Raw genomic sequence first — 17,255 nt, 5'->3', positions numbered from 1 at the left:
AACCCAACAGCATCAATGGAAAGATGGAAGGTACCGCTTGAACACTGCTCATTCGGGAACTCTGAACAGGATGAACCAACTTATGAGCCTGCCGTGCTGGAGGAGATGCAAAGTGGTCCCAACAAGAACCTAAGCTGATTCAAGATGGAGCCACGCATTGTTTTACAAAAAGAGCTGAGGTCGTTCTGCCCATGTGGTTATATGTGAGCCACTGGCAAACTCGAGGACATGTGGCTACATCAGCACTGAATCGTGTCTCATCTAATAAGCTCAGATCTCCAGCTTGGTCACAAAGCTACCAAGCTTCCAGTTCAGAGAAAGCAGAGAGCTGGAGAGCTTCCATCTGTTTGCAAGAGAGTTTAAAAACATACTCCATGCTCTAAATGGGCAGATCTACCAATGGCTGCAGCATGCCCAAATTTTGTACCCTAGCCAAGTGTCTTTAAGCCACTCAGCACGTAGGCAATGCCCTCAGTATCTTCCCCAACTTTGGGAAAACAACATTTCCCAGTATTAGCAAGAAGTGGCACATAAGTTTGTATTTTGCCACTGTGGAAAGTGCTTTGCTGATCTCCTTCCATCTGGCTCAATCAGGCTCTTTTTGTTCTCTGTGGTGATACATATCCCTGTGAGTTTTCTTAGTTCAATAAGAATTATAGATTAAAAAATAAATGAATGTGTAAAGCAAATTCTAATGATGAATACATTCCTATCTTTCTGCAATATCCTGATTCACATTTGTGAAATGAAAACAAACTATTCAACAACTTTAACATTTTTCCGATCAATAAACTTCAGGAGAGGGAGGGAACACTGAATTGAAACAAGGCTGTGCAAGCAATGGATTTTCTCCTTTCTCTTCAAGTATTCTTTTTTTCGGTCTTTTGCAAAACCAGTTATCATGAGACAACTGATACAAATAAAGAAGCCAACCCTTAGATAAGTACATGGGAAATGTACAGGAGAAATTTAAATAGGAAATGTGCTGAATGAGATGTTTGATTTGGAATTTATGTTATCTTAATGCATTCTATACTGAAAATATCTCTGAACAGAATGTCAAAACCTGGGGCTAATGAAAACAGAAGTGGAACAGGAAAATAGAATCTATTTTAGGACATGTGCAGTCTTAAGACATATTCCAAAAAAACAGGTGGTATTTCATGATTCACTTCTAGTGCAAGAAACAACTCAGAAAGGAAAGTTATTGGGGCTACTAAGTTCAGGCGAGAGCACCCTGTAGTTCTGGTCCCTCCTCATCTGGGATCTCTCAGACTGCACTGTGGTTTCCAAAATAAACCAGGACATGTGGGAGACGGTGGGTTCCACCTTGGCAGGGGAACCCAACAGGCTGCTGCTGTGGCAGGCATGGGGTGAGCTGACAGCAGCTGTACTGTGGATGGAGTGCATAGTAGGTCTCCTTCACTCCTTCCCTGACTTTTTTGCTTCTTTCCTGCAGCGTAGCATTGGACTGAGCACATATGCTCTAGAAAAAAGGACTATTTCCACAGCATTTGACCTATATCCCCATAAAGGCAGATGGGACTGGACAAATGTCTCTAAAGTCACGAGCAGAGCACCAGGGAGCTGCATTTCAAGAGGCAATCTGCTCCCTATCTCATATCTTTAATTTTGATTATGAAACCCAACCACAGAGAAAGTAAAGAGAGGAACTTGGCATTAATTACTAACTTGTAACTTAATAAAGCGTCCTCTGCAAAGGGCCCTGTGTGGCTGCAGCACTCTGCAGCGCATGACGGAACTGCAGCAGCCGCTCCTTTCCCCAGCTCTCCGCTGCTCCCTGGGGCTGCTTGTCTGACCACAGTCTGCCGTAAAACGGCTGCAAATTACTTCTTCCTCTCTGCAGTCTGGATGGCGGCTGATATGTCCATTCCCGTTCCTATGCACACACATTTCCCACCTGGCACTCTTGATCCATGAATAAGAGCATAACGGCATCTCCTGTTACCCATGTTGAGGGTACCACTCCCGAGGACTGCTCCCAGGGGACCTGCTGGTGTAACCTACACTCACCATCTGTGTTCCACGCAGTTTCCTGTACATTTAGTCTGTTTTTAAGCAAGATGTATCCTCTAGATACCTGTGTGCTGCAGCGAATGACATAAATATATATCTGTGCACAAGAATATTCAACAGAGCGATGTGGATATATACTGCTACAGTGTCTAACATCTTCTGGGTGCTATATAAAATCTTCCAGTATACTAAGATGGCCGGTGATGATTTACCTGCTATAAAAGTAAGTAATGTCATGTTTCTATGTCCTATGCATGGAGATATATCTTCATATACTTTATATTAAAATAAAGGAAATATATCCCCATACCCAGCCCCTATTACTACACAAATTAGGCAAACACACAGTGGCAGACTGCACAGTTCTTAAACGCTTGAGGATTGAGGCTGGTATTGTTAGGGCTTAAGTGAAAAAGTACAGCCTGCCCAATCTAGCGTGCAGGATGTGTGTATGCGTTATGTGGAAACCAAAGTATTAGCCACGCCATCTTTAAATCCCTGTACCCTGCCCAAGCAGAGACTGGCAGCAGTTACTACAGACCAGAAACACTTGGAAAACTTCTCCAAGTCACACTCAAGACACCCACGCTCTACTCCCCCACCTTTGGGTCAGACCCTGCCAGTGGTGATGGAGCTACGAGAGTGGTGTACAAATGGGGCAGGAGGGACTTAATGCTTTCAGGGGGTGAGAGAAGCATTAGCTTTATTTTTCTGCTCTGAAGGGCTTGCTCTCAAGCCCGCTGACGACATTAAATGAATGCATGAAGGGCCAAAACTCGGGAATTTGCCCCAGGCTGCGCAGTGTATCACATAATGAATACTCAGTCCAGACAGTGTTTGATATAACTGTATTAAACTACACACCTGGCCTACTAACTCAGGTAAATAACCTGTTGAAAGAAAAACGTTTCTCATCAAATCAGGCACATGGTATGTTAAATAAAATACCTAACCTAGTACATCATGTCAATACTAAATCAAATTTGTTGCATGTTGAACAGCTCTTCCGAGAAGCAGATTGAATTATCATGCACAGCTAGTGATGACGAGATTACTGTGCATTAGCTTTCATTAACTAATGTGCCAAGTTCATATATCACCTGAGTTAAAATTAATGTGTGGCATGATGAAGGAGATCTATCAATAAAAGGCAAGACCCTAAGAATTTGCAACTTCACAATGCATTCTCTTTTATTTCCCAGAGCCGCAATCTCCTAGATGTTATTTTGTCAAATGAGATATTTTTGTTTCAATCTAACAATGGACAATACACATGAGAGAGATGCTTGAAAGAACCCCTTATGGAAAATATTCCCATTAGATTAATTAAGCTTTCTACAGGATAGGCAAAATAAAACCTTACAGAATCTGGGGGGGATGGAAGCAAAGGGAGATAATTTTTACCTGTATATTCAGTTTTGTTTATCAATTTTAAAATTAATTGCATCTGCTTGTAAAAGACTGCAGAAAGATTTTGTTAGCTTCACTATATCTCATTTGATCTGTACATGTTAAGTAAAAAAGAAGCAAACAAGAAAGACAGCTGCCCTGTGTATGTACAAGCAGATAAGCACACAGTCGTAAACAAACGCCTCCCCCAAATCACTCTGGACTCTGAGAATCAGCTCAATTCTTTCTAGCTCAGAGGGTCCCAAAGCATGCCAAGGACTGCTAATTCACGTCACGTTGTCTGCAATCTCTGCTCTCCCATCTATGCAACTTCATTTCCCCGTAAAGACTCAGCTTTCACGGTTTTAAGGCAAACAATATCTTAGCACAGTTGTGCTCCCAAAGCCTTTGTTACAATTGCTTTATAATTACCATTTTTCTAAGCTGGTTTGATATCCATTAGTTAGATTTAATGCATGTTAAAAGAAAGAGCTAATGAGCACTTATCAGGAATCCAAATTAAAAAAAAAAAAACAAACCCTTTCACTTTGCCCTTTATACCACATATCACTATAAAAATACACAATCCTCTCTGTCTGCTCATGTGATATAAAGAGAAAAACCTAAAACTTTATCCAGTTTTCACTGATAATGCTGATTCTCTATTCAGCTTTATCTTACAGTTTATGTTTTTTAATGGCTGGTAAATGGTTGCAGAATCATTAAAGGTTGGTTAACCTTCTCAGTCTAATTTTGACCTACAAGATACTTAATTTAATCATTCCCCCATAGAAAAGGATTGAATCATTATGTGCAGACATGTGGTGATGGCCGTATTACATTAGATCTTCATTAACCCACGCTAATAATGGCTTTGTACTAATGGAAACCTCCCCTTCCTCCCAATTTTTTTTTTCCAAATTGGAAAGCTCACTTAGTGAATACTCTGCATCCAATGCTAGATAAAGAGAAGACAGTAATTATTGATGGGAAGATTAAATACTGAAAAGCAGTGTAAAATTTACAGCATTTCCTAAAAATAAAATTTTCAATTCAGAAGAGTTTCCTGATATTAGTTTTCTTCCCCACAGAGGGTGGGAATCTCATGCCCCTGCTCACAATAGGAACACTTCACCCTTTAAGTGATTTCATTCATTGCAACAAGGTCTCAGGAACGGAAAGCACGCTAGAAAAGCAAAGACATCAAAACCAAGTTACAATTTAACTGCATCCCACATGCTCTAGCTAGATAGAAAACTAAACAGAAACAGCACTTTCCTTCTGAATGATATTCCTTCAGTCATAACTTGATAGCTACTGTCATTCTCTTTCACCATTATTTTTTGTAATCATTGGCAAATTTTGACCTTTCAAGCAGCTAACCTAATTCATAAAGGATGCCACTTCCTAATTAGCGGAGACATCAGATTCTCAGCCTCAAACAAGGCAAGAGTCAACCTAATGAGAATAGAGTAAGTGGGTCTGGAGAGATGACTGAGCAAGTCGCAGAGGCTGCTGTCACGCGGAACTGAAATAATACCTTCTTATCGTTAAAAATGAAATAAGTATCTCCAGAGAGAAAATGAACGGATGCACTGAATGCAGCATATGCATGGGCATGGCCAGATGTGAAGATAACTCCTGTACAGCAGCCCGCAGCATACTGAGACCCTGTGTACCGCAGAGAAATAACAGAAGTAAAACTTCAAGATGAGCAAAAGCACATTCAGCCTCTGAGCAAATAGTTTTGACTGCATAAATCGATGAGCCTCAGCTTGGCTGAGTTCCCGCAGATGAATCCTCTCAATTCCCAGAGGCAAATTCAAAAAATGGAGAAAGCATGACTTAGGACAAGATATCCTGAACACTACCACCGAGCTGTGCTTAAAAGTACGGCTAGGTTTCATGCTTAACTGAAGGCATATGAAACTAATGAAATCGTGCAGACCCAGCTGCACAAAACCTGAGATTTAACACACCTTCCACAAGGCTTGAATCCAATCCTTAAATTTTGACAATATAATATAAAGTAATATAATAAATATAAGATACATAATATAACATACATAATATAATACAATGTAATATAATATAATATAATATCACATAAAATAAGTACTATAATAGATATAATACTATATTATTTGTAACTGCTGAAAGGAGGCAGAGAGTGGACTATTGCAGTGTTGTAACTCCCTTCTAGAGTGGTTTCAGAATATGATTTCCACATTTTTTTTCTTTATATCAACTTGGACATTTTTTCTGGAGGGAAAAACCATCAGTCTGGGGATTTGCATTTTTTCTCACCTACAGTCCTATAATTCACTTCCTTGCTCTTGGGACTGGATGCTTCTGAAAAGGAAATTAAGAGCACAGATTTCATAACCACTCACCTCGAAACAAAATGGAAAGCACTACCACATGTGTCTGCAGAAAAACAATTTCTTATCTTAAAATTGTGCTCGACTGAGCAAAAGAACTTAAAAAAGAATATTGTGTATCCTAAGCCTGTGTGTAATGTGTGAGAGAATAGAGTCAGGCTGGACAAAGCCGTTTTTAATAGCATATAAAGTGGAAGGATAAGAGTAGCACCTACCCAAACTGCAGAACATGGCACTGCATTGACGCATGTATTTAGGCTTGTGATGAACCCAGAAGTAATGCACCCAACCTGTGAAGAGCTCTGGGACGACTGGGAGAATCTGTTGAGACCTGTTCTGGCTCTTGAATATTTTACCTTTATACGATCTCCCTGAAACACACGGCATTTGCATTATTTCTAGCTTCTCGTGCTATCAGCAGGAACGGGCACCTGGCACACACCCTGGCCTCCCTGTGCCACCCCACCGCCAGCAGCCGAGTCAGCCCAGGTCCATGAACCTGCTCAGGTGCTCTGTTGAATTAGGACCTTCCTAAATAAAGAGTACTAAAATCAATCTGCCTCCAAGCTGGTAAAAGAATATTGAACATTTTAATTATAAGCAGCACTACGCTGTTTTTGGAATGGTTCGTAACGGAAAAAAGGGTTTTTACTCGGTGTCCTATTCGTTTTAAAAAATGAAGCATCTTCTCTTCAGATCTCAGGTGTTGCTACTTTCATTTCCTCCCCTGCCACCCGGCAACACCAGCCCTGTTCCTTCACTGAAAGAACAACCTGCAAGACACCAGGCATCTCTTTATGAATGGTACTGTCAGGTTGGAGAAGAGGAACAAGCCAGAAATGCAGAATCCAAATTCTCCACATGAAAATATATATATATACACACAAATGCAACTATATGCCTTAAAAGATTAATTTCACAAGCCTTAAATTGCAGTTTAATTTGAAAACTAATTCAGCCTCATAATTGGCTTTCTGTTCAAATCACTGAGGCTAAAGATTTAAATTCTTAATATTCAGATGACACTCAAGTTTCTGGCCCCATCTGTGCATTAGTCCATGGTGGTAATCTCTGAGGGAATCTCTGCTGGCATAGAAATAAAATAAACAAACTGGAACACTAGTAGAATAATCGGCTTTTAAAATCCTTGTTTTTTTTATATACTGCTTATTTTTTATGAGATTTCTTTAACTCAATTTGCCACATATAGATTTGGCTCCTAGCTATTTCATTTTTCACATGGCACGCTATCAACAATTATCGTATCAGAGTTCCATGAAATCAGGAGGAAACAGGGAAATTTTAAACTACAACATTTCTCCTGCAAGAAATACTAATATTCCTTTATTTTGGAGGACTATCCATACTTAGCACTCTTTCACACCACTCCCAGGGAGGGTGGCAGGAGTAAACTATCCTACACAACACCACGAGAAAGAAGGAGCTGGATGAAACCCTAGTTTAAAAGAAAGCACTTGGACTTTTGCTACTGACTTGAAAGGGACCAAGCTGTATCCAGAGTTAGCGAAGTGGAAAGGATGAATGGGAATGGAAAAGGCCAGTCTGACAGGAACAAATTGTTTTGGAGAGATGTGTTAATTTTTGACAATCTTTCTGTTAAAACAAAATAGATACAACCCAGAGCAAAGCACTCGAGTCACTGCAGAGCATTTCACGTTGACCTTTTCAGAACTGAACGCTTCAGCTAAGTAAGACATCCACATCCTACCGTAAGGTACATTTTGTGGTGGTTACATCAAAACTAAGCTTCTGCAGTGACCAAAATAATCCTTCTCCATCACATTTTTGTTTTGTGATTAAATTCCCTTTTTTCTTTTACATTTAACCATTTTCATTCTATCTTATTGAGCAATTTTTTATTGGAAACCGTAGAATTTCTCTGGGATGCTGCAAGCCTAGCGGTACAAGTGCAGGGGCTGGGCTCATGGCAGGCAGTAATTGGTGGTGTGCAGAGAGGAAAAACCCACCCCAAACCCCGGCTCCTTTCTGCCGTAAGGCGGTGGAGCTTGCGTGGCACGGCTCAGAGACGTGGGCTTTGAAAGGGCAGCAGAATCCTCGCAGGGCAGGCAGCGTTGGGCAGCGAAGCTGTGCAACCCGTCCCGCTTTATCAGCGCTTGAAAGGCAACTTCTGCAGCTCCGGGAGAACTTTGCTGATTAAGGCTGCCAGAGGGACCAGGGGAATTTCAGCTCGAGCTTGCAGCTGCATTTTTAAAACTTGGCTGTGTTCTTCATATAGAGGCAAAGTTCAAAGAGGCAGAACATTATTCAATATGAGTAAAACACAGTCTTTTAAGATACACTTTCAAACAGTGGTGCGTTAAATCAAAACAACTCATGGAGGGGTAGAGTAAGGAAGAAAGATGGTGGAAAAGAAAATCCTGCATCACTATTCCTGTTCTGTATTTTTGGAAGGGCCTGCATTTACACATTTAAATTGGCCAGCTGCATGAACTTAGGCTAGATGAACTAAAAATGCATTAAAATGTTTTTCAGACAGTATCAGAAAAAGAAATGCAGTTCAGTTTAAGAGCCAGCACACACTGAGGATGTATAGGGGCCAGGCTGTGACATGTGTGTTCACACTACGGAGAACTTTACGCCACCAAGAATGAGCTCCTGATTTCAAGAACACTATGCTACAGTATAAGACACTATTTCAATTAAGTTATTATAATCTTAACCAGCAACAACAACCTATTATAATTAATAATACTTGATGATTTCTTTTCTATTCCTGTCAAGGGTTGCTTCAAGGTGACTTGCGCATCGCAGAAAGCACGTTCCTTGGAAACCCAGGCATTCTGAGTGCTTTGCAGTCTGGGAAGCCCCTTCACTTAAACCCCATCAGACTGCCTCTAATGAGTCTCTTCACATTGCTGCCAATTCTTTGAGGGAAGTGTATTTTAGGCTAAAGCAAACTTGCTTCTTCCATGGGAGGCTAAGTGCCCAGCAGTATCACACCATGCGGCAGGCTGAAGCACACATCTTTCCTGCACTCCCATTTTCTTGGTTCACTCCTTTTGGCTTATTCACTGCAGAGTCAGGAGGTCACCTCTTGGCCACCCTCCATCCCCTGCCATGCTCAGGCACAATTTGCAGCTGTCCTACAGGGTCAGAGATGAGGCACGGCGTGCTCTTCCAGCTCGCTGCATCCCAGCTACTAGGAGGGGACCATGCTGCACTTCATGGTGCAGCATCCTCCGGAGGCACAGCCCTCTCTGCAGTGCCTGCACACCGGATGCCTTCGCTTTGCCCCGTACCCCAGGGTGTGCTGTGACAGCACCGCAGAGCCTTTTCCTGTTCACTTGGAATGGGATCTGCTCTGTCGATCCTGCTAAAGCCCTACAGGGGCTTCCCCTGCAGCTCAAGGTCACTACGCCCTGCTCAGTCTGTGCTCAACAGCGTATTTTTGACGGTCTTGCTCTGCAAAATTTCCATGGGTAGAGCTTGAGCTCCATATGTCCCTTTTTTCTTTTTTTTCTTTTAAATCTGGGCAAAATTCCTACTGACTTCAAACAGTCATTGGCTGCTCACACTAGCTGCCCTCAGAGTCAGCATTTATTTGGGATACTCTAATACTCTAGCTACTTTTCTCATAAGAGGTGTGCAGAATTATTAAGAACATTGCAGATACTGTGGTAATCGAGTAATACTGCATTTTTAATCACAGCCATTATAAATGGGCATATGGAAGATGTGAGAAATAACAATTGTACAGGATATCCAGGGAAGCATTTTCAGTCCTCAGGCATAGTTCAATAGCAATGAACAGTGGAAAATGAATGCTAAACTCCTGTAACACATAATAAGATTTTTTAGTTTGCTTGAAGCAAATCTGTACTTTACACATGGATATACACACATATGCATATATATATTTATAGATGCATATACATATATAACTTACTGAATCAATACTGAACACGTTTTGCTGTTACCTCTAAGAATATGCAATGTCTTTCATTTGTCGACTATTGCCACAAATGATCATGAATTCTGCCCACATATTTTTTCTCTTGCAAAGGCTGGTGTGGTACCTCCTTAGTTATTATAATAGTCTGAAGCATCCTGAACTATAAAAAAGTTTCCAAATCTCTGCAAGAACTATGCTGAGCTAAATGCAGTGTCTACACTTGTCTCTACATAAAACAGGGATACATAACTTGGAGGCAAAGGAGGAGCACACAGACATCCACGGTAACTCTATGACCTCTCTATCCCTTTTCTCAAAGACACAACATCATGTTTATTGCCAAGTACATGGAATGAGGGCCTTGGATAGCCAAATTCCCAGGAGGTTCTACAAAAGCAAAGAACAGAAATTCAATGCTAATATAAACCTTTAAAAGAATACCGATTAAATAGGAAAGAAGGGGAAAAAAAACCCAAAACATCAAAGACAAATGTAATTGCTTTTGAAGAAAAACAGATTGCTTTCTACCTACCTGCCTTAAAGGCAAGCACTCCAGCCTGGGATACAGAATACCAAAAATCACTGGTAGAAGCAGGGGCACAAGCATTTTGTAGGCAAAGTTATTCTGTTCTGATTTAATAGCTCAAAGGCTTATCTGGATTTCAGACAAGAAGAGGATGCAATTTACTGCTTCTTTCACACAAATGAGCAGAGCTAGTTAAAACATTTGGGAACACTTTGAATATTGATCTGTCCTACAATAAGATGCAAGAAATTTGGTTTGCTATGGAAATGTTGTATTAAACTTCAAACCTTGATATGTCCCAAAGTGGCCTCCAAATGAAAGCCGGAAAATCCTCCGGGAAGATGTCATTAGAGTCTCAGGGACTTCTCGCATCCCCTCTGCAGAGCAGGACTGGTATCAGCACTTTGAAGCCGGTACGTCACCACCCAAAGCATATCAGGAAGGGAGCTGTACCTATTCTTTCCTCAGAAATAATGTCACATTCTGTCCCCACTACCTGTCACCACAGCAGCCCATTCCTCCCAATGCTGAAAGACAATCAATCACGACTGCGAATCACCTTGTTAAAAATAGTGGCCACCGGAGACTTTCCTATGACACCTCAGGCAGTGGAGAAGCCATGATAAATGTTTGCTGACACAAAACAAAGTCACGTGGTATTTAACCCCTCAGCTGGCAAACAACCGAGGATAAAATTTGTCTTGGAAAAATCTCCCTCTGATTTCAGGAGACTTACAAATGCACTGGTGACAGTTTTCATAGTATAATTTCTGTTTAAAGAATGAATACACTCATATTAGTTGTGGTCAGCAATAAGCTAAAACAACCCTGCTACCATATTGGAAACTGCAGGGTTATACTGCACTTAAATAACAAATCAACAATATAGTTGAAAAGAAAATATTAAAGACTCTTATAACTGTATTTTTTCCAAGCATATAAACACATTCACGTAAAAATCATCACTTGTATTCTGTGTACAGCTTACACTCTCAGCAATTTTTCACCCATAAATCTTCTGAAATTCTGCTTCAGGTTTTTCCCCATTTCACCCTCTGTAAGAAGAGCCCATGGGGATGGAGGATGAGCCAGCAATTTCAGTAGGAATAGTCCCACCTCAATGGGTTTGCATCAGGCCTCAAATACGAAACTATTTTCTTCACACTTTGGGACGCAGACCTATGTGGTGTCTGACTCCAAATTATTGAGTTTGCAAATGACTGGATTAAATATCAAGGAGGCCGATATTCAGCACTTCAGGCACAGGGTCAGTGAAAGGCCACTGCCGGGTTTGCTTTCAGGACTCTGTAGTTAGAATAACAGCTCTGTACACGTGTAATGAGCATACGAGAATGGCAATACAGAGAATTATTCTACAAACCTGCTGCTTTTGCAAATTCCACATCTAGGAAGGGACCACCAGGACCCAGGATCCCTCTAACCCAAGTCTCCGTTTTCTCTGCATCCAGAGAAAGAGATACCAGCTAGATTGTTCTCACCTCCATCAGTCTTCAACAAAGAGCCAGCAACAGCAAACCTCTCCTACATTCCCTCTATTTCAAGAGGAGCCAAAGCCACCACGCCAGATTGTTTGAAAGCCTGTGATAACTTTAAGACTTTTTTTCAACTGTACCTGGTTTAGAGCCTTCATCAACAGATCCATTATAGACTTGGTTTATAAACTCCGGTCTGTTGTCATTCATATCAATCACATAGATGTAAAGGTCAATAGGATTCTCCACCTTGTTTCCATTCATATCCACCGCATGAGCCCGGAGCTGGGAATAAGCACAACGAAAGCATAATATCAGCATTGGGATTTGTTGCAGAATGAGAGACCATGTTTTGTAGGAATTGACTTCACCTCATAAATACTTTCTCAAAATTGAAGTGAGCGGGTATCTAATTCCAGTAGAAAGCAGCAACGTGGTTTCCACCTAGACTCTACACACAGATAGTTTTTCAAGGCTTAACATAATATTGAAATAATATTTTAAAATAGCAATTGTCAGTGCAAACACTTTAACTCTGGTGTAGTGATGCTGTCTCCTTCACTGCAAATAGACCACTATATTTTAATTTTTAAGACGTGGTGAACCTTGTCTGACAATCTGAAAAGCAAATTTTGCTTAGTTCCAAACACAGCAAGGAAATGAGTTTGACTTGAGAGGTTTCTTATGGGAACCTGCAGCCTTTCATACCCACAATAACAGGGATTAATAAGTGAAGAGATTTCAGAATGGCATTAGTATTGTTTATTCTTTGTTTAATCACAGTCTCTAGCAACAGCAACAGCTACCAACTCCATTGCTCTATGCACCAAAAGACATAAAAAAAGTCCCTTTCCTTCAAACGATGGGAGCCCCTGTGGCACTAAGAATGAAATATTTTTCTCAGGCTTAACTAAAATATCCAGTGATGAAGCATTACAACAACCAGAGCCACAGTGTTAAGTCCTCAGTTAAAGTGGAACTGCGGCTTTATCTTATTAGCAATAACCATCAGTAATAATGCTCAAAAACAAGAGCATCTGTTTTCTGAACAAAAAGGACAGATACGGCATGTCAAAATGAGTAATTAATAAAACAAAGCAATCAACAATAGCCTGGAACAATCAGTAATCAGGTGAAAAAAATGGATAGCTTTCTCATTAAAGGGAACAGATGGCTACTCTAAACGGTGTGTGCGCTGAACAGAGCTGCCGATATCGGCTTCAGAGGAAAAAAAAAAAAGACAAGCGAGGAAAGGGCTGCACGACCCCTGACGATGGCTGAGCAGAGGAGAGGCATCGCCTGGGTGCGAGCACTGCAGATTTCATTTGTCACCCCTCTTCATTTCAGCACCAGTGAGCATTGCTGAACCTCCACACCGCCATGAAAATCGAGGACGGTGCTCAGGATGGCAGTGTGTCATCCTGCAAGGCTGGCGGGATGGAGAATGAAGGCTTCAGAGGATGTTAGCTTGGTGCAAGGGCTGGCTGGAAGAGCAGGGCTGAGGGACAGGGGACCTACCCACCGCCCCGCGGTGAGCATTTTGTATGATACAAGCCCCGTAAGTGTGCCGACCCACACCAGCTTGTGCCTTCAGAGGGAAGGAGGCCTCTCTGGTCCCTCCCAGCAGCTCCCCGGGCCATCGGGATGCTGCCGGGAGTCCGAGCTCCTGTGCCAAGGAGGTCTCTAGCTCCTCTGATGCATGACAAATACATGTGCTAATTGCATTAGCACTGCTTCCTGTCTTTCGCTCTCGCTGTGCTGTGATTGATGCAACTTTCTCCTTCATGTATGGTGTTCAGAAGTCCAGACCTTAACAAAAGAAACTGCATGCTATTAGGATGGGCTGGATTAACTTTTAATCAAGCAAAGAGAACAAACTGCCACGTGAAATGAGATGGGGAGAAAAACATTTTTTTTTTTAAAGGAAGTTGAGCAGCACTTTTTCTTTAAAGACTGAAGAAGTCTGGTTTCATTTTCAATACAGGATGTAACGTTTGTATTTCATGACTTGTAAAGCTCTTAATATCTGCATTTCTTGCCTGCATACAAACTGCTTTGACTCCCGTGTGTTGAGCTATCCTTCATCACGTCACATGTAGCAATTCAATAACTTTACCGATCAGAGGTCAGACTGCCTTTGAAAAAAAGTAATTCGGAGCTAAAATTAAAGTTATTATCTTCAAACTGCGGCAGCACTGGGCTCTCTCTTGCTGCATTTTCAGCAGTGGAAACGGCTCCATTCAGAGATAAAGCAGAGAGCAAAGCTGGTATCTTCCCCCTCAGATCTGACTCTCCCCCTGCAAATTTTTAATTACATTTGATAGCTTTTGTTTGAAATCTCCAGGAGTAAGGGATTTCTCAGCAATGCGCGTCTATCTGCTTGTTGCACTCACTAAGCACATGTACCCACAAATGTGTTACTGTCTGCACTCAAGGAAAAAAAGATTCAATAAGCAAGACCGCAGGAATCTCATCAAAGCTGCAGTGACATGCACAAGTGTCACCTCTGCCCTGAGCCCAGCACCAGCCCCTCGGCTGACTTACGGGGGGAGGGCAGTGCCTGGGGACACAGCACTGGTGCAGGCACTGGTGCCCTCACTAATGGTCGGCACCCGCTCCCCAAGGCCAGCGCAGCAGACCCTGTGCCTTTATGTCCGGGATTGTGCTGGTGTCTGGGCGTCCATAGCTGCTCTTCTTCTGCCCTCCAAGGCAGCTGTTACTGCTGCCCTTTCTGCACACCCCTCTTCTCTCTTCTGCTACTTTTTTGCCTGACTTCAGTGAACTTTTCTTCTTTTTTCCTCTTGTGCTTGCTTGCATGAATTTTCTCTATTTGTATTCTTTTAACATTTCTGTAATGCCTCCATAACCTTCCACAACACGTTGCTCCTCTGTGGTCAGTGCCAACCGCAGCAGAGGGAGAAGAGGGGCTTGAGCCAGAAGGCTGAATCTAAACTCAGCTCAATGGGAGCTCTTCCTTGTTAGAGACCATTCCTTGTTAGAGACCATTCCCAGTGGAGAGAGCAAAGGGAGAGGGACTCCAGCAGGGCAATCTGTCCACTGGGAAACTAGCTGTATCTCCAAGGCAGATCAGATACTACATTTCCCTTCCTTAATTCGTCTTCTCCCTTATCCTCCTGCCCTACTCTTTGTATTAATGAGGCAACCTCACGCCAGACAACATACTTTGTTCTGGAGTCATTCTTCAGATGCTGCGACAGGGCTCATTTGTGCGAGGCACACTTTGAGTCTAACATGGTGCTGTGCAGCTCAGGCTGCCATCTGCTCCCACCTGTAACCACGCTGGTGTTTTGGTGGTAGAGTAATGGATGGGATCAAAAGCAGATGCATGTGAGTGCTTTGCAGCACTGGGCAAGTGTTGTGGTTTAACCCCAGCCGGCAACTAAGCCCCCCCAGCCGCTCGCTCACTCCCCCCCGCTGGGATGGGGGAGAGAATCAGAAGGGTAGAAGTGAGAAAACTCGTGGGTTGAGATAAAGACAGTTTAATAGGGAAAGCAAAAGCTGCGCACGCAAGCGAAGCAAACCAAGGAATTCCTTCACTCCTACCCACGGGCAGGCAGGTGTTCAGCCATCTCCAGGAAAGCAGGGCTCCATCACGTGTAACGGTGACTTGGGAAGACAAACGCCATCACTCCGAACGTCCCCCCTTCCTCCTTCTTCCCCAGCTTTCTATGCTGAGCATGACGCCATACGGTGTGGGATGTCCCTTTGGGCAGTTGGGGTCAGCTGTCCCGGCCATGTCCCCTCCCAGCTCCTCGTGCCCCCCCAGCCCACTCGCTGGTGGGGTGGGGTGAGGAGCAGAAATGGCCTTGACTCGGTGTCAGCACTGCTCAGCAGTAATGAAAACATCCCTGGGTTACCAACACTGTTCCCAGCACAAATCCAAAACGCAGCCCCATACGAGCTACTACAAAGAAAATTAACTCTATCCCAGCCCAAACCAGCACAGTAAGGCACAAAGTGAGATGGCTGTGCTCCGTCAGATACACACATCATTTAGAGCTGGAAAAGCCACCACTGAAAAGGCCAGTGAGCACAACCTGGGCCACAGGACACATGCCAGACACAGGTCATGTGCAAATATTCAAATGGAAGCTGGTGGCTAGCTGGAAACACAGTGAAGAAACATTTATAAAGTTGGTTTGAAATATTTACATTGTCCCCAAGATAGAGAATGTGACAGGAGTAGAGAAGGAATAAATAATATCAAATTAAATACCTTGCAGAGCATTCTGAAAAATTAATACAGGTAGCCAGCTAATCTCTAGCTGGTGTATCACTCCACTGTACACCAGCCAAGGAGCTGGGTCAATATTCTTTAACAAATATTGTTTAAAAGTATGACAATCATTGCTATCATATTCAGCAGCAACTACCACAGGTCTCTGAGGTTTTTCTACTGACAGTTTCCAGTGTAAATGTAGCTGTTGGTATACAAATGATTCAGTATCATGATTATTGATTACACTGGAGGCTGGTGGTATCTGAAGGTAGTTAGTCAAAGTCAACACAGTGAATTGTGTTAAGTATGAATATTACTTATGCGCTAATACTACTAATACAAATATACATTATCAATCAGTGACAGAGCCTTTAAGCAATAAGCATACAATGTCATGCCTAATTTACGTGCTCTTAATTGTGATTAAAAGTTCAAATTAGAGTATTGTGACACAAATGGCTGGCATTACTCACTAGAATTTCGTTCAAAATACTGGAATTAGCTCTTGTATCCCTTAATTTCTAGTAAACTTTTTTGTCTCCTTGCACTTCAAACAACTCCTTCTCAGACTATAACCCACCTGTTCTGCTCCAGCCATTTCTGAGACAGTATTTTATCAGTCTGGTGCTGAAGGCATAGACGTGTCTGGGATTGGATTAGGACTTGCTTCAAAGTTTCCCCGTAATGCACATTACTTGAGTATCATAAGCAATGACTACTTACTGACATGTTTATGTTGATGTCTTTTGAAAACAGAGCTTGAAAAACGTCTTGGAAAACTAACCTGCCAATTTACTATCCCTTGTACTTGCCAGGCCTCACTACAACTTGATATGAAACTGGTGTCTGGATCAGAAAAGACATTCAGAGTCACTAATTCTGTCAGCAGTACAAACGGGACTTTGGGAACGCAGTTAAATGAGGCCAAGAGAACTCATGCATATTAAATATTACTACCTGCTGAAACTTATTTGGTATGCAATAAACATTAAGGGCTGACGACAAGGGGAGATGCAACAACACATGCCTGCCACAGTGAGACGGCAGCAAGACGGGGGAATGAGCTCGTGCTTGTGCTGGGAGCATGCCCCAAGGCTGCGTCCCCAGACACGGGCACTAAAGACGCTGGAGCGGCTCCCACAGCATCACTCAGTGCAACACGTGCAGTTCTGCACCACAATGTGGTGTGGGTTAAGTGGCCGCAAAGCCCTCCTCATTTTTCTCTGCTCATACTGGCAGCTGACTCTGCGTCTGG

At 42.5% G+C, this 17,255-nt stretch overlaps 1 protein-coding gene across 1 annotated transcript in view; it reads right to left on the bottom strand.

The window, feature by feature from the left end:
* Positions 1-17,255, bottom strand: part of CDH4 (cadherin 4) — a 468,873-nt gene that overhangs the window by 84,657 nt on the left and 366,961 nt on the right. Inside the window, exon 6 of the mRNA XM_075516899.1 lies at positions 11,901-12,045. Coding sequence (XP_075373014.1) covers positions 11,901-12,045 — 145 coding nt within the window. The remainder of the gene's footprint in view (positions 1-11,900; positions 12,046-17,255) is intronic.

This window comes from Mycteria americana, chromosome 14, assembly GCF_035582795.1.
Source record: "Mycteria americana isolate JAX WOST 10 ecotype Jacksonville Zoo and Gardens chromosome 14, USCA_MyAme_1.0, whole genome shotgun sequence".
Classification (NCBI taxonomy): domain Eukaryota; kingdom Metazoa; phylum Chordata; class Aves; order Ciconiiformes; family Ciconiidae; genus Mycteria; species Mycteria americana.
This window is presented reverse-complemented; position numbering and strand designations above follow the sequence as displayed.